The sequence below is a fragment of the Lutra lutra genome, chromosome 18 (genome assembly GCF_902655055.1).
Source record: "Lutra lutra chromosome 18, mLutLut1.2, whole genome shotgun sequence".
Taxonomy (NCBI): Eukaryota; Metazoa; Chordata; class Mammalia; order Carnivora; family Mustelidae; genus Lutra; species Lutra lutra.
This window is the reverse complement of record NC_062295.1, coordinates 38162101-38178116: the sequence shown is the minus strand read 5'-3', so window position 1 is coordinate 38178116 and position 16016 is coordinate 38162101. Positions and strand designations below refer to the sequence as shown.

At 58.6% G+C, this 16016-nt stretch overlaps 1 protein-coding gene across 5 annotated transcripts in view; it reads right to left on the bottom strand.

Moving 5' to 3' along the window:
• CARD11 (caspase recruitment domain family member 11) overlaps positions 1–16016 on the bottom strand; it is a 112431-nt gene that overhangs the window by 15821 nt on the left and 80594 nt on the right. For 4 of the 5 annotated variants that reach the window (XR_007124484.1, XR_007124485.1, XM_047713859.1 and 1 more), the window contains exons 4-16: positions 14935–15072; positions 13721–14046; positions 10873–11052; positions 9858–10010; positions 9315–9440; positions 8648–8845; positions 7240–7416; positions 6441–6492; positions 4805–4887; positions 3553–3653; positions 2614–2666; positions 1102–1234; positions 295–496 (exon numbers count right to left, since the gene is read on the bottom strand). Coding sequence is in view for 3 of the 5 variants with exons in the window: in XM_047713859.1 (XP_047569815.1) it covers positions 295–496; positions 1102–1234; positions 2614–2666; positions 3553–3653; positions 4805–4887; positions 6441–6492; positions 7240–7416; positions 8648–8845; positions 9315–9440; positions 9858–10010; positions 10873–11052; positions 13721–14046; positions 14935–15072 (1922 nt within the window). In the remaining 2 variants the exon portion in view is untranslated. The remainder of the gene's footprint in view (positions 1–294; positions 497–1101; positions 1235–2613; positions 2667–3552; positions 3654–4804; positions 4888–6440; positions 6493–7239; positions 7417–8647; positions 8846–9314; positions 9441–9857; positions 10011–10872; positions 11053–13720; positions 14047–14934; positions 15073–16016) is intronic. The other variant, XM_047713861.1, reaches the window with a different exon arrangement.

Genomic DNA, 16016 nt, shown 5'->3' with positions numbered 1-16016 from the left:
GGACCAGCTCAAGGTCGCTGAGAGCCAAGGAAGCGGCCCACTTAAACTCATCTGCCTCCCGGTGGGCTGATGTGTGTGCACAGGTATGCATGCATACGAGCTCCAGACACACGCACATGCACATGCACAGGGGCCTTTGGAGAGAATTGGGCTGACGGGGTGCAGGCCTGCCCCCCTCCTGCTCCCTCCTGCGGGTGCATGTGCCCTCTGTGAGCACAGGTGTGGAAGGAGTGAGGAAAGCCCTGGGCCCAACTCTGGCTGTGCTGCCACCTCCCCCGGCCCCCGGCCCCTCACCAGCAGCAGCTGGTGGCCCTCACGGAGGCCCGCCTTCTCGGCCAGGGAGCCTGGCTTGACCGCGTGGACAAAACTCCCTCTTGCGTTGCCCCCGAGCAGGGTGAGCTGAGAGGTGAGACTGTCGCCGTTCAGCGTGGTGTGCTGCACCGACGGCCCGGGACCCCGCACGTGACCCACGGACGTGACAGATGGCCGGAAGGGTCTGGGTCAGGGAAGGGAGGGCGGTTAGGACACGCCCCACGGCAGGCCTCCAGGGCCAGGGCCGCCTGGGCTGGGAGGTGTAACTGGCTCCCGTGGGATGGGGGGAACCCAGAGGTGAGAATGGGAGCTTAGATTTCGGGAACTGGAAGACAGAGCTTGGTGCTCACTGCCCAGGAGTCACAGCCAAGGAGGAGGAGCAGGGTCCCATCGCTGTCCCCCCAGCCCATGGCAGTGGCCACACTGAGCTCTCCCATTGGACATCTGTGCCAATGGGCTGCTCAGCTCCTCCTCGAACACTGGGGAGTGGGTGGCTGCTGTTGGCACCGGCCACCAGGCTTCCCGCCTCTCAGGTGGGGCAGGGGCCCGTTGGACATCAAGGGCTGCCCCCTTGCCTCTCTGGGTGGCCCTGGACAGGCCCCTTTCTCTCTGGGCCTGATCGGGGGTCCGGGGAAATGCTTTCCGGCTCTGAGACCCTCTGAGCCTAGAATCCGGGGGAGCTGGATGGTCCCTCTTTGGGAGATCTAGGGGTTGGTGGGCCTTTACCCCGCCATCCCCTCTGCCATCCCCTCCCCCAGCTCTGGCTCCCCTTTCCCGCCACCAGGGTACCTTTCTAGAGAGAACTTCCTAAACATGAGGTTGACTTGCTCCAGGTCGTAGGCATCCAGGCCCTCGGACTGGTGGGAGGAGGAGGAGGAGTGGATGGACGGGGGTCCGAAGGAGCAGCGCTCGTGACTGTCATCTGCAAAGGGGCCAGTGTGCTCGTGAGAACCTGCAGAACAGGGAGGGCGGCTCCTGCTGCTCCCCGCCTGCCTCCCAGGAAATTCTCCCACTGGGCCCTGGGCCAGGAGGCTGGCTGTAGATGCTGCACTGAAACTTCTTCCAAAAAACCATGCCCCTGCCCCTGAGGCCCTTCTAACGGGGAGCCCTGCCAGCTACCTGCTTTTTAGGACTCCTGTGTCTGTACGTGGGAAAGGAGTCTGCCCTAGCAGAATTGAATTGGGGTCCATATTTTTATCTCGGGACCACCTTAGGTCTTACATCTGCTGCTTCTAGGCCGTGGGCTGGGGCGGGACCTGCAGGGCAGACTCTAGATGGAGAACTGACCCCTCTTCCCAACTCAGTGGGACCCCAAGGCCTCAGGGGTCAGACACCCCACTCCCTGCAGCCCAGGCGCCAGAACAGAGGACGTGCAAACCAGCTCTGAGCTGGTAACAAAGGCCTCTGAGCATCGGGAATTTGTCCTGACGCTGCAGAATGCCTTGGATGGCTGCCCAGAATTCTCTTTGGAGCTCTCCCCTTTCCAAAACTCCTTCAATTCTTCTCATTACCCAGCCTCTATTAGGTGCTAACCTCTCTTTAACACTTGATAGCTTCTGATGGTCCCCAATTAGGGAGAGCTGCTAATCCTTCATCGTATCTGCTGGCAGCCTGAGCCGCTGAGGGTGCGGGCAGGGTTGGGGGAAGCCCGGGAACGAGAGAGGGTGGCAGGCCCACCTGGGGCCGTGGGGGCCAGCCCCTGTGCTTCCAGCAGAGGAGGGGCCGTTGGAGACACGGGGGCATGTCCAGGAGGCTTCTGGACCCTTCCCACCCCTCTGTCTTCTGCCCGCCCAGGCAGGTGCTCAGGGTGGGTACATCATAGCCCTACCCCCAGGGGTCAGCCAACACAAGGATGCGGGGATGAGTCTTTGTGTCCTGTCCCCCAAGTGTAGTGGGCTGTGGGGGCTCCACGTGTGCTGGGCTGAACCCCCCCACCCCAATTGTTAGGGGCCGTGGCTCCCTGGAAACTGAGCCCTCGTTCCCTGCTCTCTGCAGGGCTTCTTGTAGGCCCAGGGAACATCCCCTCTGTCACAATGGCTCTGCCGTGGGGCCGGTTTAGGACTGCAGCCCACCCTCGGTCTCCCCAGGGCTTGTCTGCCCCACATCTCTAGTCTCAGGCAGGAAGGGAAGGAAAACACTGTCCTCTTGACGTCCACACCACATGTGTTTCCTGAGGACCTAGGAGGCACAGGGCTCTGCCCTGAGCTGGAGGGCCCTGAGCGTGGGTGACACGGTCGTGCTCCCACCAGACTGCAGGCAGCCGCCACACAGGTGTGCCTCTGAGATCCGCCCGGTGCCTACCGTCAAAGTCCAAGACGTCGAACCCACCACTGTCATTGTCTTCTTCGACTGCGCTGCAAGACACAAGGGGGGCACGGGGAAGGGCGGGTGACCAAGGGAGCTTCCCAGGCTGTGTGCCGTGGTTGAGGGTGGGGGAAGATTCTGGAATGTTCTGGCTCTCCGAGAGGCCTTGGCTTGGAGAGGGCAGCACGGGCAGGAGGAGAAGGTGGCCAGAGAGCTGGACAGGGCTGGACGGACCACTGGAAGCAGGGTGTCTCAGGTGGCCGGTGTGAGGAGGTTCACGAAGGGTCGGTCAGCAGCGTCCCGACAGCCCCACTGGCTGGTTCCCACTCACTCCCTTCCCGACACGGAGCCCTGAGCACCCACTCGAGCTCAGGCCACTGTGTGGGATGGGCCTACATGGCTGAGGGTGCCCTTTACACAAGACAGGACAGATGCTCTGAGTTCTAAGCTCCCCATGGCCACGAGGCCCACACCAGGCCGTGGACAGTTCAGGGACGTGGATTCCACCTTGCAGGGTGCTGGGTGCTGCCAGACCTTCTAGAAACCACCCAGGGATCTCTAATGCTGAGCCGAGCACGAGATTCCTAACGTCCCGCTGACCCGCAGCATCTGAGTGCCCGGGAAACACCCCCACTGCGGTCTCCCCAGCTGGGGATGGATGGTTTCCCAGAGGTGAGGAAGGGAAAGGGGAAGCAGGAATGGGGAGACTCTTGCTGGGGTCTATGGCTCTTGGCAGGAAAAGCCTGATTTCTGCGTGAGAGGGGCAAACCGACGTAGGCTGAGGCGTTTGGCCGTTCGCGGAGCCACCCTGGGAAAACCAAGCGCCTTCTCTGAGCCTTGCTTCACCGCTGAAGTGGGCAGCACGAGGCTGGCTCAAGGGCTGAGTGAGTGGGTGTGGAGACTGTGGGGCGCCCTCTGGCCGCCCCTGCCACCCACCTGCGGTGAGGTGCGTCTTCCTTGTAGCGCCGGAGGATGGAGTCGTTTCCGGGGGGCTCGGCGGTGATGGACATGATGCTGGAGCGGCTCCGGTGGGGCTGCTTTGAAACACAGATGCGCGATGGGGAGCCCGGTGCCTCCGCGGGCACAAATATTACAGATACGGGGGCTCAAATGCACGCGGATTCGTCCCCGCCCCCGACAGGGGCAAGCGAACTGGTTCTCAGCAGCGACCTTGGCCAGAGAAGGCTTGCGCTCAGCTGGGGGCCGCTTAGGGCAGCTGTAGCCAGAGTGGGGTGCACATCTGCTCGCACATCTGCTAGCCCTGGGCAGGGGCAGGGAGGGCGCAGGCAGGAGGCCGCTGGGGCTGGGGCTGGGGGTGGGGCTTGCAGGGTGTGGGTGCAGGGCTGTGCCTTGAACCCTGTTCAGCAGGGTTCCACGGGCCCCGCGGCGCCGGGCTTGTACCCCGACTCTGGAGAAGAAGACCCTGGGGCCTGGTGGTGGCGGCAGCGACAGATGCCCCAAATGGCACGGCTGCTAGAGGACAACCCTTTGAAGGAAGGCCTGCTGGTTCCTGGCAAGGGCTGCCTTAAATAAGAGCCGAGGCTTTTGCCCCCCAGAGCCGCACACAGAAGCCATTTCTTATCAAACCTCTGCATCCCCCAGGGCCTGGTTTTGGAAGCTGAGCTGACAAGCTTCCCAGGGCTTCGCCTCTGGGGTTAGAATTTCTAATCCCACGCCTTCTGCTGCCTGCCTGGGGGGGCGGGGGGGCTGGGACCCCCAGATTGGGGGGGTAAGGGGGTGAGGAGGGCGGGCTGGGACTGGGGGAGGGGCAGGGAGCCTGGGCTGTGTGGTCTGTGGCTCCAGCTGCTCCAGCATCCCCCTCTCCAGGGCTAGCCCCCACCCCAGGGGCTGCCAGAGGGGCCTGGGACCTGAAGTCCTGGCAGAATTTTCAGTGCCTGCCTGTGCGGTTCCCTACGGCTCCTCAGAGGCCCCTCTCTTCCTCCCACCAAGTGTTAAATTGGGAAAGAAAGCAGCGAGAAGGTGTAAATACATCCTGAGCTGGTGGAAACATCTTTAAATAAACATAAGGAGGGTCTGGGCTGCAGCCCTGGAGTGAGGCTGCTCGCAGGCCCAGGGCAGAGCACAGAGCGCAAAGCAAGGGGGTGGGCCTGCTGCGGCCCACGGAGAGGTGGGGCTGGGGACGGGCTCTGAGCCAGAAGGGGTTGTGCTGGGGACCCGGCTGGCTTACCATCTTGGAGAAGGAGTTGGTGATGGGCAGGGATCTGGAGGAGCTGGGGCTGGCGTCTGTGCCTTCTTCTTCATGCCCTCGCCCTGTCCTCGCGGAGGCAGGAGGCAAAGGGGAAAGGCAGCGGGGAGGGGATTGAGAGCCCCTCGTGAGCACCGAGCGCCTGGGGGCTGTCCTGTCTGGGTGGCCTGTTCTCCTAGGGAGGGTGGGGGGCGGCCTCCTCCCTCCTCTCGTTTCCCCAGCTGTTGGCTCCCGGGAGGGAGTCTCTGGTCTTGCCCACTAGTATGTCTTGCCGCCGCCAGGTCCTGGGCAGCCTGGGTCTCGGGACTCAGGTGGGGGCCCCACCTGGCGCTCTGTGAAACAGCATGAATGGAAGCATGGGTCTGGTAGACTGGAAACCTCCCTGCCCAGGGACCCTATCCTCAAGACGGATCCCACCGTCTCTACCAAACAGGCCGACGGGCGACGGGAGCCAGAGTCCACGGCCTCCTCCGTAAAGTCCTGGGCGCCCCTCCTGCTCCTCTGGGGGCTGTCCGGGGTTTTGTGCACACTTCTCTCAGCCCTTGCCTTGCTGCACGGGAAAGCCGGCTTTCCCACCCGCCCCCGCCAAAGCTTGTGCGTGAATGGTCAGACACATCGCCCTAGACAGCGGCGAAGGCTTGGGGAAGGTCCAGAAGTTCTGTCATCCTGCTGCCTCTTTTCCCTCTTTGTGGGGCAAACACTCCTTCCACAGACCATTTACACCCCCTTCTGATGAAGATGATTCTAGAGATACCTGATCTGGCAAAGAGAGGGGTGGAGGGACCCCTACCTCTGGGCTCCATCAGGTCCAAGGAGAACAGCCTGCAGCCCACTCTGGGCTCTTCCTTCCCCGACCCCCCAGACCCAGGAGGGGTACACATCCTCAGTGTGGGGCTCTTACCCTCTGGCCTTCTGCAGCCCCACTCCTAGAATTCCCTGCTCTGGGCACTGGAAGGGCAGCATGCCAGACTCCTCCAGTTTGCCCCTGCTCCCGGCTGTGTCCTGAGTGGCCTTCATGACGGCTCTTTCTCCAGCCCTCCTCTGTCCCCTCTTTCCTGGGTGTCCAGAGCCACGTTCTCCCTCCTCACTGATGGCCCTTTCTCAGAGCACAGGCTCCCACCTATGGGCACCTGGCACACAGCAGATGTCTGACTTCCCCGGGCACAACCCTCACTAGCCACCTGTCCCCCAAGAGTCACAGTGAGAATGAGGGACAGGGATCCCGAAGATGCGGTGTCTTGGAGAACCAGGGGCTCACAGCTGGACCCAGACTGCCTGGCCAAAAGCCAGGAAGGACAGTCGAGCCCGTGTCCTGCTGACAAGCCGTGAGCAGAAGCGCCAACCCTGGTTAAGGGATCACGGGCTCCGGGCTGACCTCAGTGTGTGTGTGAGCACGTGTGTGCACGTGTACGCGTGTGTGCCAGGCGGGACGTTTCTACATCGCAACTCTATCCCTGTCCCATGACGATGAACATTAATTACTATCGATGCCCCACCACCCTGGGCTGCCAGGCCTGTCTCAGGTTGACTGTGCGGGACAGATCGCCACAATGGGCAAAAAGGAGCGGGAGAGGCAGACGGACAGACAGAGAGGAGAGGAGTCTGGGTGCATACCAACCTTGGAAATCTGCGGCTCGTTTCATGCTGATGGGGGACCTGGCTCTCTGTAGCTGTGAGAGGGAGGGGAAGACAACAGACAGAGGGAACAAATCAGACAAGGCCTGAGACACCTGTCAGCAGAGGGAGGGAACAGGCAGAGGAAGCTTGTGTAGCCTCAGGACACCTGATGGCATGTGATGCCCGCACCCCAGGCTGTGTGGCAGCGGCTTGCACAGAGGCCCCCCCCATCCTAGGAGGTGACAACACAAGGCTCAGTGGATATCAGCTGACAGTGGAGGCCAGGGAAGGAGCGCGTGCAGGTGTGAGGCCCAGCAGAACCAGGTACATGACGCAGACATGGGGAATTTTCCAGAAAGCACGAAGCTTTTGGTTATACTCGCCCAGCACAAGGTGCTGGTACTTCCCGGGGGGTGGGGGGGGGGTCCCACCCTGCACTGCCCGGCCCCTCTCATGTGAGATGATCTCATGCACTCATTCCTCCTGTAGAGGGAGCCTCGGACACTGGACACTGAGCGGAGCGGACAGGAACCCCAGCAGGCCTCTCACAAGCCATTAACGTCAATAAACACGGGATAGACACTCAATACCTATTTGCTGAATAAATGAATGAATTTCGAAATAATGCTTACTTCATTCCGTCTCTAACTTCAGTTACGCGGACAAGAAATGGGAGGTGTGTGAAAGCAAATGGGGGAGAAGCTGGGGCTGGCAGGATTCCCACCGATGGGGCTGGAACAGGGGGAGTCGCATCCAGCCACGTCCCCCAGGGGCTCCGTGGCCGCCCCTCCCCCCCGTACCTGGATGCCCTTCAGATTCATCCTGCGTTTGGGGGGGTGGTAGGGCAGAAAGTATCTGCTGTCTTCCGGAGACTCCTCTGAGGTAGACGAGTCGTCAGCTTCCTGCCCGTTGGTCCTGGGGCTGGCATCCCCAAAGTTCTGAGAGATGATGGCCACTGGCAGGTTCCTGGGTAGACTCTGGGGCGGAGAGAGGTCAACACCAGCAATGCGGCAGGATGAGCGGCCACCGTCGGCGGCTGACCTTCCCAGGGGCCCCGGCTTGAAATTCAGGACGGCCTGTGCATCTCCCTGACCCCTGTGTCCCCTCTCCCCCTCTCTGATGCCCAGGCTTGTGGTTCTGGCTCTATCCACTTGTCAGCAGCCTCCTGCCCTTGTCTCCCCCTGCTTTATGGTGTTTGCAGCATCAACAGAATGGCCCCTGGGGCCTGACAAGCCACCTTCACACCCCAAGGGGCAACCCTGGGCCTGAGCTCCAAACACAGAACCTGGCAGCTCGGGCCTTGTCCGTCCGGGTGCTTTCTAGCTACTGTCTCGGGCCCAGCTGCACAGGCAGTCGGTAACTTCCAGCTGCCCTCCCCAAACCACACAACCTTCCTGCTGCTTCCTCCAAACCCAAAGCTCTCTGCCTTACTTCCTGGCACAAAATGTATCAAGGTCCCCAAAGAACAGTGAAGGGCTTCAGTCCTCAAGCTGACTTGGCCACCTCCTACCACCCGTCTTGGCATGTCTCCTGCCTGTCCCTGCCCACCACCGTACAGGTGGCAGAACCACCCAGAGGGACAGTTGTGATTTACAACATGGTGTTGAAATGCCAAGTTCCTAGACCGGTGTCCTCTGAGGGTCTCGCCCCAGGTTCCCCAGGCCACGGACCAGGGGTGCTCCAGCTGCTAGGGTCCGGGCTCCTTCCCTAGTACATGAGAACCGTCATGGTACCTTCCTGGCAGGAGGGCTTGGTGGGCTGGAGCTCACACGCAGAAGACACTCAGCCCTGGACCTGTGTGCGACCACACTCGATCGCACAGCTATGACGATGGTAATGTCGTCTGCTCCAATGGCAGCGTCCAGCGCCATACCGTCCGTAAAGGACGGTACCCTCATAGGTACCAGGGGCTGCAGTGGGCAGCGGGCACCTGACGCCCAGTGACCCTCCACGTGGTGGTGGCGACTTCGACGGGTGGCTGGCAGCCAGCCGTGGTCCATGGAGGAGGAGCTGAGGCTACCTGGTGAAGTCACTTGCCTAAGCAAGTGGCCAAGACAGGGTTTCACCCCGCATTTTCCAAGTTCAAAATTCACCGTCTGTGCAGAGTGTGTGCATGTGCAGGAGGGTCAAGGACATGGTGGGGTGGAGGTGTGGGGAGGCACCCCCGGGGGCTGCAGGTGTGCAAGGCCACGCCCAGCCCAGCCCCACCTGCTCCAAGCTGCTGCTGTCCTTGGAGAGCCGCCGGAGCTTGCTCTCCAGGTTGACGATGCAGGCTTCCCGCCGGACCATCTCAATCCTCATCTCGTCGTTCTTCTCCTCCAGCTCCCGGATCTGCTTCCTGTACTTGTCCTTCTCGATTAAGCACTGTGAGTACTGGGTCTGGGCTTCATCCCGGGAATGGAAGGCCTGCGGTGTAGGGGTGGGGGGTGGGGAGGACAAGGCCACTTTGGTTCTTCACCCCAACCGATCCAAATCAGACCCGGGATGTGCTCTGTCTGGACGCCTGCTTCCCAGCTCGGGGGGTCAGGCTGCTCTTCTCCTGACCCCAACTCTTCCCCAACAGTCCACATCACAGCTGCCAAGTGTCCCGCCCTCTCCAGGCCCTTGCCAGGAGGCAGCACCGTGTTGAGAGCGCTGGGGCAGTATCTCTCGCCCGCACCCCTCCCCTAGCGCGTGGGGCTGTCTTACTCCTCCCATTTTCCAGATGTGGACACTGAGGCCTCCGTGGGGCGGAGCTAGCCTGCACATCTGATGAGTGACGGAGCCTGAACGTGGCTGTCCGACTCTGGGGATCGCGCGTGAGCACGCGCGCGCTGCCGTAGGATCCCCTGGAGCCCGGGGCAGGCCCCCACGCCGTCTGGACGCCAGTCCACACCTGGTCCCGCTCGCGCTCCACCTCCTCCAACTGTAGCATGACCGTGTTCATTCGGTGCTTGTACATCTCACAGTCCTTGCCCAGCGTCGAGCACTTCAACTCCAGGTCCTCCTTCTCCTCCAGGTACTGTGAGCGACGGGGAGAGCTCAGTGCCGGCACCCAGCGGGCAGCAGGCGGGGCGGGGGGTCTCCCAGCCGAGCCTCCCCACTGGGCTGTCCCTCCCAGAGAGCCAGCTCTCTGAAGAGCAGGGGCCACATCGGGGGGCATTTAGCTGGGATGTGCTTCCTACCTACTGAGCGCAAGGGAATGCGGAGGGGGGAAAGGGCAGACACTGCGTGCCCTCACAGGGCCTGCGTCCAGGAGGGGGAAGGCGGGGGCTGGGGTGTGCAGCAGTTCACCAATCACAGCGAGGGCTCAGGCCAGCAGGCCTGGGAAATCTGGACCGGGCTGAAACCTTAGTCCCCAGAAGAGAGTGGGGGTCGGTGTACTGGCCGGGGCCAGGGATGGGGGTGGGGTGCTGTCCCTCCGCCTGGGGGCTCCCACCTTGTCCCGCAGCTCCTCTGCCTGGCGGACCTCCTCCTGCAGGTTGTAGATCTTGTTGACCAGGTCCTGCCGGTCCTCCAGAGCCTCCTTACGGTCGTGCTCCAGGATGTCCAAGATGGCCTTGTCGGAGTCGGGCAGGCTGCGCTTCCCTGCCTGGGCGGGCAGGCAGGAAGGTGTGACCATGCTGGGAGTGGGGCAGGGCCGGGAGCCAGGGGGACCCGGAGGGAGGGGCGGGGGAAGGGAAGGGGGGAACCATAGAGCCAGTGACAGACGCTGGGAGAGCAGAAGTTTTTGTGCCAGGGAAGCAGAGAAGGAGTTGGTGCCTCCTGGGGTCCTTAAGCAGCTTATTATTTAAGAATTTTATCTCCTGGAAAGAAGCATAAAACCCACTTCTGCTCAGGAACATCCCAATGCCTATTGTTCTGCCCTAGCTCTTATCAGAGCCAAGAAAAGCAGTCGGCGCTCCCCCAAACACTTCACAGGTGACAGCAAAGAGGGGGCAGCTCTCCTGTCCAGATGCATTCCCCCCAAATATCAATTAATCTGCTTTGGTTAACCCGGGATTCATTCTTGGCTCCAGATCCACGCTTTAAACCCTGGGCGGCCAGGGAGCCATTCTGGAGGAAGGGGGAGGGGAAGCCTTTTTCTTTCCCTGTCCATGTGTTTCTCGGCTGTCTCCTCCTCCACACCCGAAAACAAGTCTGTGATGAGAAAGATGGGGAGCCACTGGACATTTTAACAAATCATGCAGAGCTGAGAGGTGGATTTCTTGGGCTCTTTAAGGGGGAAATCGGTTTCCTGGTTGTCCCTGACTCACAGAGCCTGGGACAAGTGTCATCTCACATAATGTCATGTCTCTGACAAGTGGGGAGGGCGGTGACCCCACCTGGCAGGGCAGGGACATAAAGGACCCCAGGGACACCGGGGACTGCCTGCGGTCCTGCGGTCAGTAAGGGGGATGCACACCCAGGCCGGGGTCTGCCCCTCTTGTCCCCTGCCCTGCCCCAGCCCACACCTGGATGATGGACTGCAGCTCCTGGATTTTGGTCTTCAGCATCTCATTCTCCCGCTCCAGTTCCAGAACCTGCTCCCTCTTGGGCCGGTTCTCAATGTCGTTCTTCAGTTTCAGAGACTGGTTTCTCTCGAGCTTGCATTCTTCCTCCATCTTATTCAACCGGTGCTTGAGCTGGTCAATCTGAAACATTCAACGGTGCGGTTGGTAGGCAATACAGCGGAAAGTCAACTGTCCCCTAGATGCCCAGCGGACATCCCACATAAGCTGTGTGATGCCCACCCCCCTTGTTCCGGTTAGTGATAAAGAAGGGCTCAAAGAAACCCGCTGCGGTAAAACAAAGTGCCATCTTCTTGATGAACAGCTCTTGATTTGTTAATTTAGGATAATGATGAAAGGGGCTACATGTCCCTTAGAGAACCTGGGGGGGCTCCATTCAAAAACCCATGTCATCGCAGGAAGTGAGGTGACCATGAGCTCAGGGTTCTGGGCCCCACACCCTGACTTTGCCCCCAGGGTGACTGGTATAGGCTTGTCCTTGTGGGTTTCCCACAAACTTCTATTCGGACAAACAGCACTGCTGTGAAAAGGACAGTGTGAGACCCTCTGGGTTCACAGCATCTCCGGCCTAAAGGACTCAGGGCCGGGAGAGAGGCATCCGGAAATGCAACAAGACAAGCAGAGATGTGCTGAGCTCTGCCCTGGAGAGGCGACTGACAGGAAGGTGGCCCAGGAGAAGACTTCTTAGACCTTTGTGACTAAGTGTGTCTGTCTCCCCAAACTGATCGACCTTACAGAACACCCACAGCAGGCCTGTCTTCAAGGGCCACAGGAAAGGGAGGTGCCAAAGGGGTGAGCTCCCTCTTACAAATCTAGGCTTACGGGGAGAACCCTGCAAGGCTCCTGGCAGGCAGAGGGTGGTAACTTTAGCAAGGAAAACAGTGCTTGGGCCCCCAGGGAAGGGAAAGAAGGAAGAGGCACACAGGGAAGCAGTCTGGGGCTGGGAAATGACCTAGGGACTCAGCTGGCCAGATGTTCTTTCAAATTCTGGACACACTTCCTTCTGTTCCTATATCACTAGGGAAATATAATATAGGACAAAGTTCTAGGAGGGAAACTTTTAAGTCGCTGTCATGGGCTAATGTCTCCAAATCCTAGCTACAACAAAACTCCTTCCTGGCATCTTGGAAGGTCAGCCCGAGTGCCCAGTGCTGGGTCCAGATCCCGTGTCCCATCCAAGTGGGCATGGAGTGCCAGCACTGTGGGGTGCTTACTGGGTCAGCCATTTTGCCGAAGACAAGGGGCTGTGTCTCAGCAACCCTAGGACACAGGAATTATTTTCCATGATTGCCATTTACAAACGAGGAAACGGGCTAGAAGCCAAGTAACGCGGTAAAGCCAGAAACCGAAGGCAGATTCGAACTCAAATGTATAGGCTTTCGAAGTCCCGTGTTCTTGGCAGAAATGCTCTACTGCCCGCCATGCCACTGACTCCAGTCACCTGAATTCCAGCGAATTGTTTACTGATCTGTCTGCTTCAACTAAATTGTAAGTGACCCGAGCAGAAATCAGGTTATTTATCCCCGCGTCCCCCACCGTGCTTAGCACTGCGCCTTACACATGGCAAGCGCTTAATAAATATTCCGAGTCTATTTTCCACCCAGCAGCCAGAGTAATCCTTCTAGATATAAATCAGTTGTCACTCTCCAGCTCTCAATCCTTCAGTGGCTTCCCATCACAACCAGAATAAATTCCAGAGTTCTTACCCTGCCCTGATGATCTGGACCATGGCCACCTCTCTGGGCCACTTCCTAAGTTGGCTCCTGGCCACTGGCTCTCTTGATGGTCAAAAACACCAAGCATGTCCCCTACTTAGGACCTTCCATGTGCTCTTTGCTCTTCCCCATGAGCCCTGCATGGCTGGCTCCCTCCCTGTCCTCAGACCTCTGCTCCCGTGTCCCCTCCTCAGAGACCCTGACCATCCTCTTCAAAGTCGTATCTCTCACTCACTATCCTCATCCTCCTTCCTTCCCTCTTCTTAGTAGCACTTATGATCAGCAGGTGCTTATGTATTTGTTTGCTGATTAGCATGTGAGCTCTGTGACAGCAGAACCTGGGTCTTGAGTTATGTATCCCTGGAAAAGAGCCTGGTGCACGGTGGCCCTCAATAAATAAAAAGGATAAATGAGTTAAGCAAATTCCCTTCCCTGTCACCATTTTGGAGGTAAACTCATTCATGACATTAATCACTTGGGTGGCGGATTGTTCATTGATAAGTACATTGACCGTCCCCAGTGCCATGGGGAGATTTGTGGATCCAGCTGTGAACGGCGGGGTCCCGGCCTCAGACACCTCAAGTCTCCAAGTATCTGCCTCCTCGCTGATTTTCCTGTGGGTCACTCACGGTCAGGGCCCCTGGGTTCTCCATCGACCCCCTCTCCTGGCTTTGTAGAGGGGCCGTGTGGGCCTGTGTGCACACGCACGTGGTACCTGGGGTGGGATGGGGGGGGGGGGGCGGGCGGAGCAGGTTGCGGGAAGCCCCACCGCGTCCGTGGTGTCCGGACATGCGCATGGAGGATCTGAGGCCAGAACCAGGGGTGGGAATCCCCGCCCGGTCTTGATGCGCACGTCTGCACACGCGCACCGTGGCCCCGGCCCTCGGCTGTCACCCCTCATTGGGTTGGTGTGTTCACGCGCATGGTGGATCCAGGCACCCCCAAGAACACAGTGTCCCCCACTGCCCCTCTCCTAGCTGAGTGAGAAGCTCTGGTGGCCCGTGCGCGCCTGTGTGCACCTGCCCGTGCGGGGGTCCCGAGCCCCAGCAGCCCCCGCCCCCGCGCATGCCGCTCACCTCGAGTTGCAGGTCTCGGCTTCTCATGACCGCCATGTTCTTCTCCTCGCTGAGCTGGGCGTAGCGCATAGCCAGGTTGTAGTTGTCGTCCTTCACCTTGACCAGCTCGTCGTTGTAGCTGTCGCGCTCCTCCTTCATCTTGTAGTACCGCTCCTGGAACGTCAGCAGCTCCACCCGAGTCAGCGTCAGCTGCTTCTTCTCGTCCTCCAGCTGCCGCGACTTGGCCAGCAGCTCGCACCGCTGCAGGTCCTTGGCCTTCATCTGCTGCTGTAGCTTGATGACCTCATTCATGAGGAAGTGCGTGAGACCCTCGTGGCCCTCCTCCACTGCGGAAAGGGGGCGCCCGTCAGGTCCGAGGATGCGGAGAGTGCACGGGGCCCAGGGGTGGGGTCCGGGTCCGTCCTTCACTCACTCACTCACTCACTCATTCACACCAACACTGCTCGGAGGCCTCAGGTCCTGGACGCTCAGAGTGAGCAAGAAAGCATTGAGGAGGGAAAACATCCTAGGAAGGTGGGAAAACATTGCCAAAGCCCTCCAGGGAGCCCTGCGAGGAGGATCTTGGCACATTTCAGAAACTGAAGGAAGACCGAAGTGGCTGGAGTCCAGAGAGGTGGAGAGGCAGAAGCGGGAGCATCAGCGGGGAGGGGCTGACCGCGTAGGGTTCTTGTGGGCTCCACTAAAGCCATGGGTGTTAGCTGGTTGCTGTGGAGGACCACCAAAGGTTTTCAGTGAGGAGGGTGACTTGAAGGCTGGAGATAGCACTGGAGAGAGCAGGAATGGCTGTAGAGTGGATGGGATTGGAGGAGCCTGGAACTGGGGTAGTGGTGGAGGCAGAGAGAAGGCTGATTGAGGACTATTTATGGAGGAAAGTTGAGATGAGGTTACCGAGGGCTCTGGCTCACGGTTGCTGCTGATACAGTAGGCAAGGCAAGGACAGGATCCAGAGGGCAGTAGGGATTTCTGCCCTACCTGCACCAACACTCATGGAGGTTGCTCCACGAACACCCACTTCTCTTGGCTCCTCCTTTGGTCTGTCTCCGTCACCTGCCTTTGATCATCAGGCAGAAATGAGGGGTTGACAGTGCACAAGGGCCACATGAACACTGTCCTAATGTCATGGCACTGTACCCTCACTGGACTCCTACATACACACAGATGCACACACACAGTCCTACCAGAGTTCCAAGGCTCCTGATGGCAAAGCCACATACCCACAATGGTGGAGAATCTCCGGGTGGGCTCCTTTCCGGTCACCAGTTTGTACAGTTCTGGGTAGTAAAATTCCAGACTCTCCAAGAAGACCACATAGCCCCTTTGGCCCTTGGTATGTAGGATGTCCAACAGTCGGCCTGGCAGAACAGAAATCACCCAGTGAGAAGAGTGCACTTCTGATTGGATGCCGGTCTCAGCGTCCAGCCTCACCCTGGACTCCTAACCCTCAATAAACTTTAAGAAGACAGTCTCACCACATCCTGTCACTTGACAGTGGTCTCTGGGAGTCCAGATACTATAAATCAAAGTGCCAGGTCCTCAACAGGGATTTAGTGGCTGTTAGTTTTCCTTTCTCTGAGAAATTGGTAGAACCAGGATAAATGGAATTGCAGCTATGGGAAACCAACAGTTTCAAAGAGCTTCCCAATTGACCGGGCGCTGAAATTAACCACACAGGCACCAGCTCTTCTGTGATTGAAGGGGGCTGGAAGTACAAAGCAATTACAGAGTCATGCATGGTTTTCTGATACTCGGAGCAGGAAGACAAATCTTCAGGGGCAGAGCTAGGAAAAGTCACAGGAAGCAAGAACAGCTCCACGATCTTTGGGATTATTTCCTAGTCTGGAAACATCTTTAACCTAAATGTAACCTGCCAGGCACTTTCAGTTTCTTTGCTACTGGGTCCATGTAATATTTACATTTCTTGACCCATCCTTAAATATTTTATTTTCAGATATTTCTTCCCTTGAGGTCCCAGGACAGATATAATAAATACGTTTCATCATATGGTGGGGAAGTGATTTCCAAACCCTTTCAATGGTGAGCCACTGAAAGAAAGATATTTTACATTGTTACCATACGCACCTGCACAAACACAGGTGTATATATACACTTATGTATGTAAAACCAAGTTTTACAAACCAGACTTAGTACCTTTGAAGAATGGGATAAAGGGTCGTGGACCCCTTCTCAGAATAATATTTTTATTTTTATTTATTTTTTTTAAAGATTTTGTTTATTTATTTATTTGACAGACAGAGATCACAAGTAGGCAGAGAGGCAGGCAGAGAGAGAGGAGGAA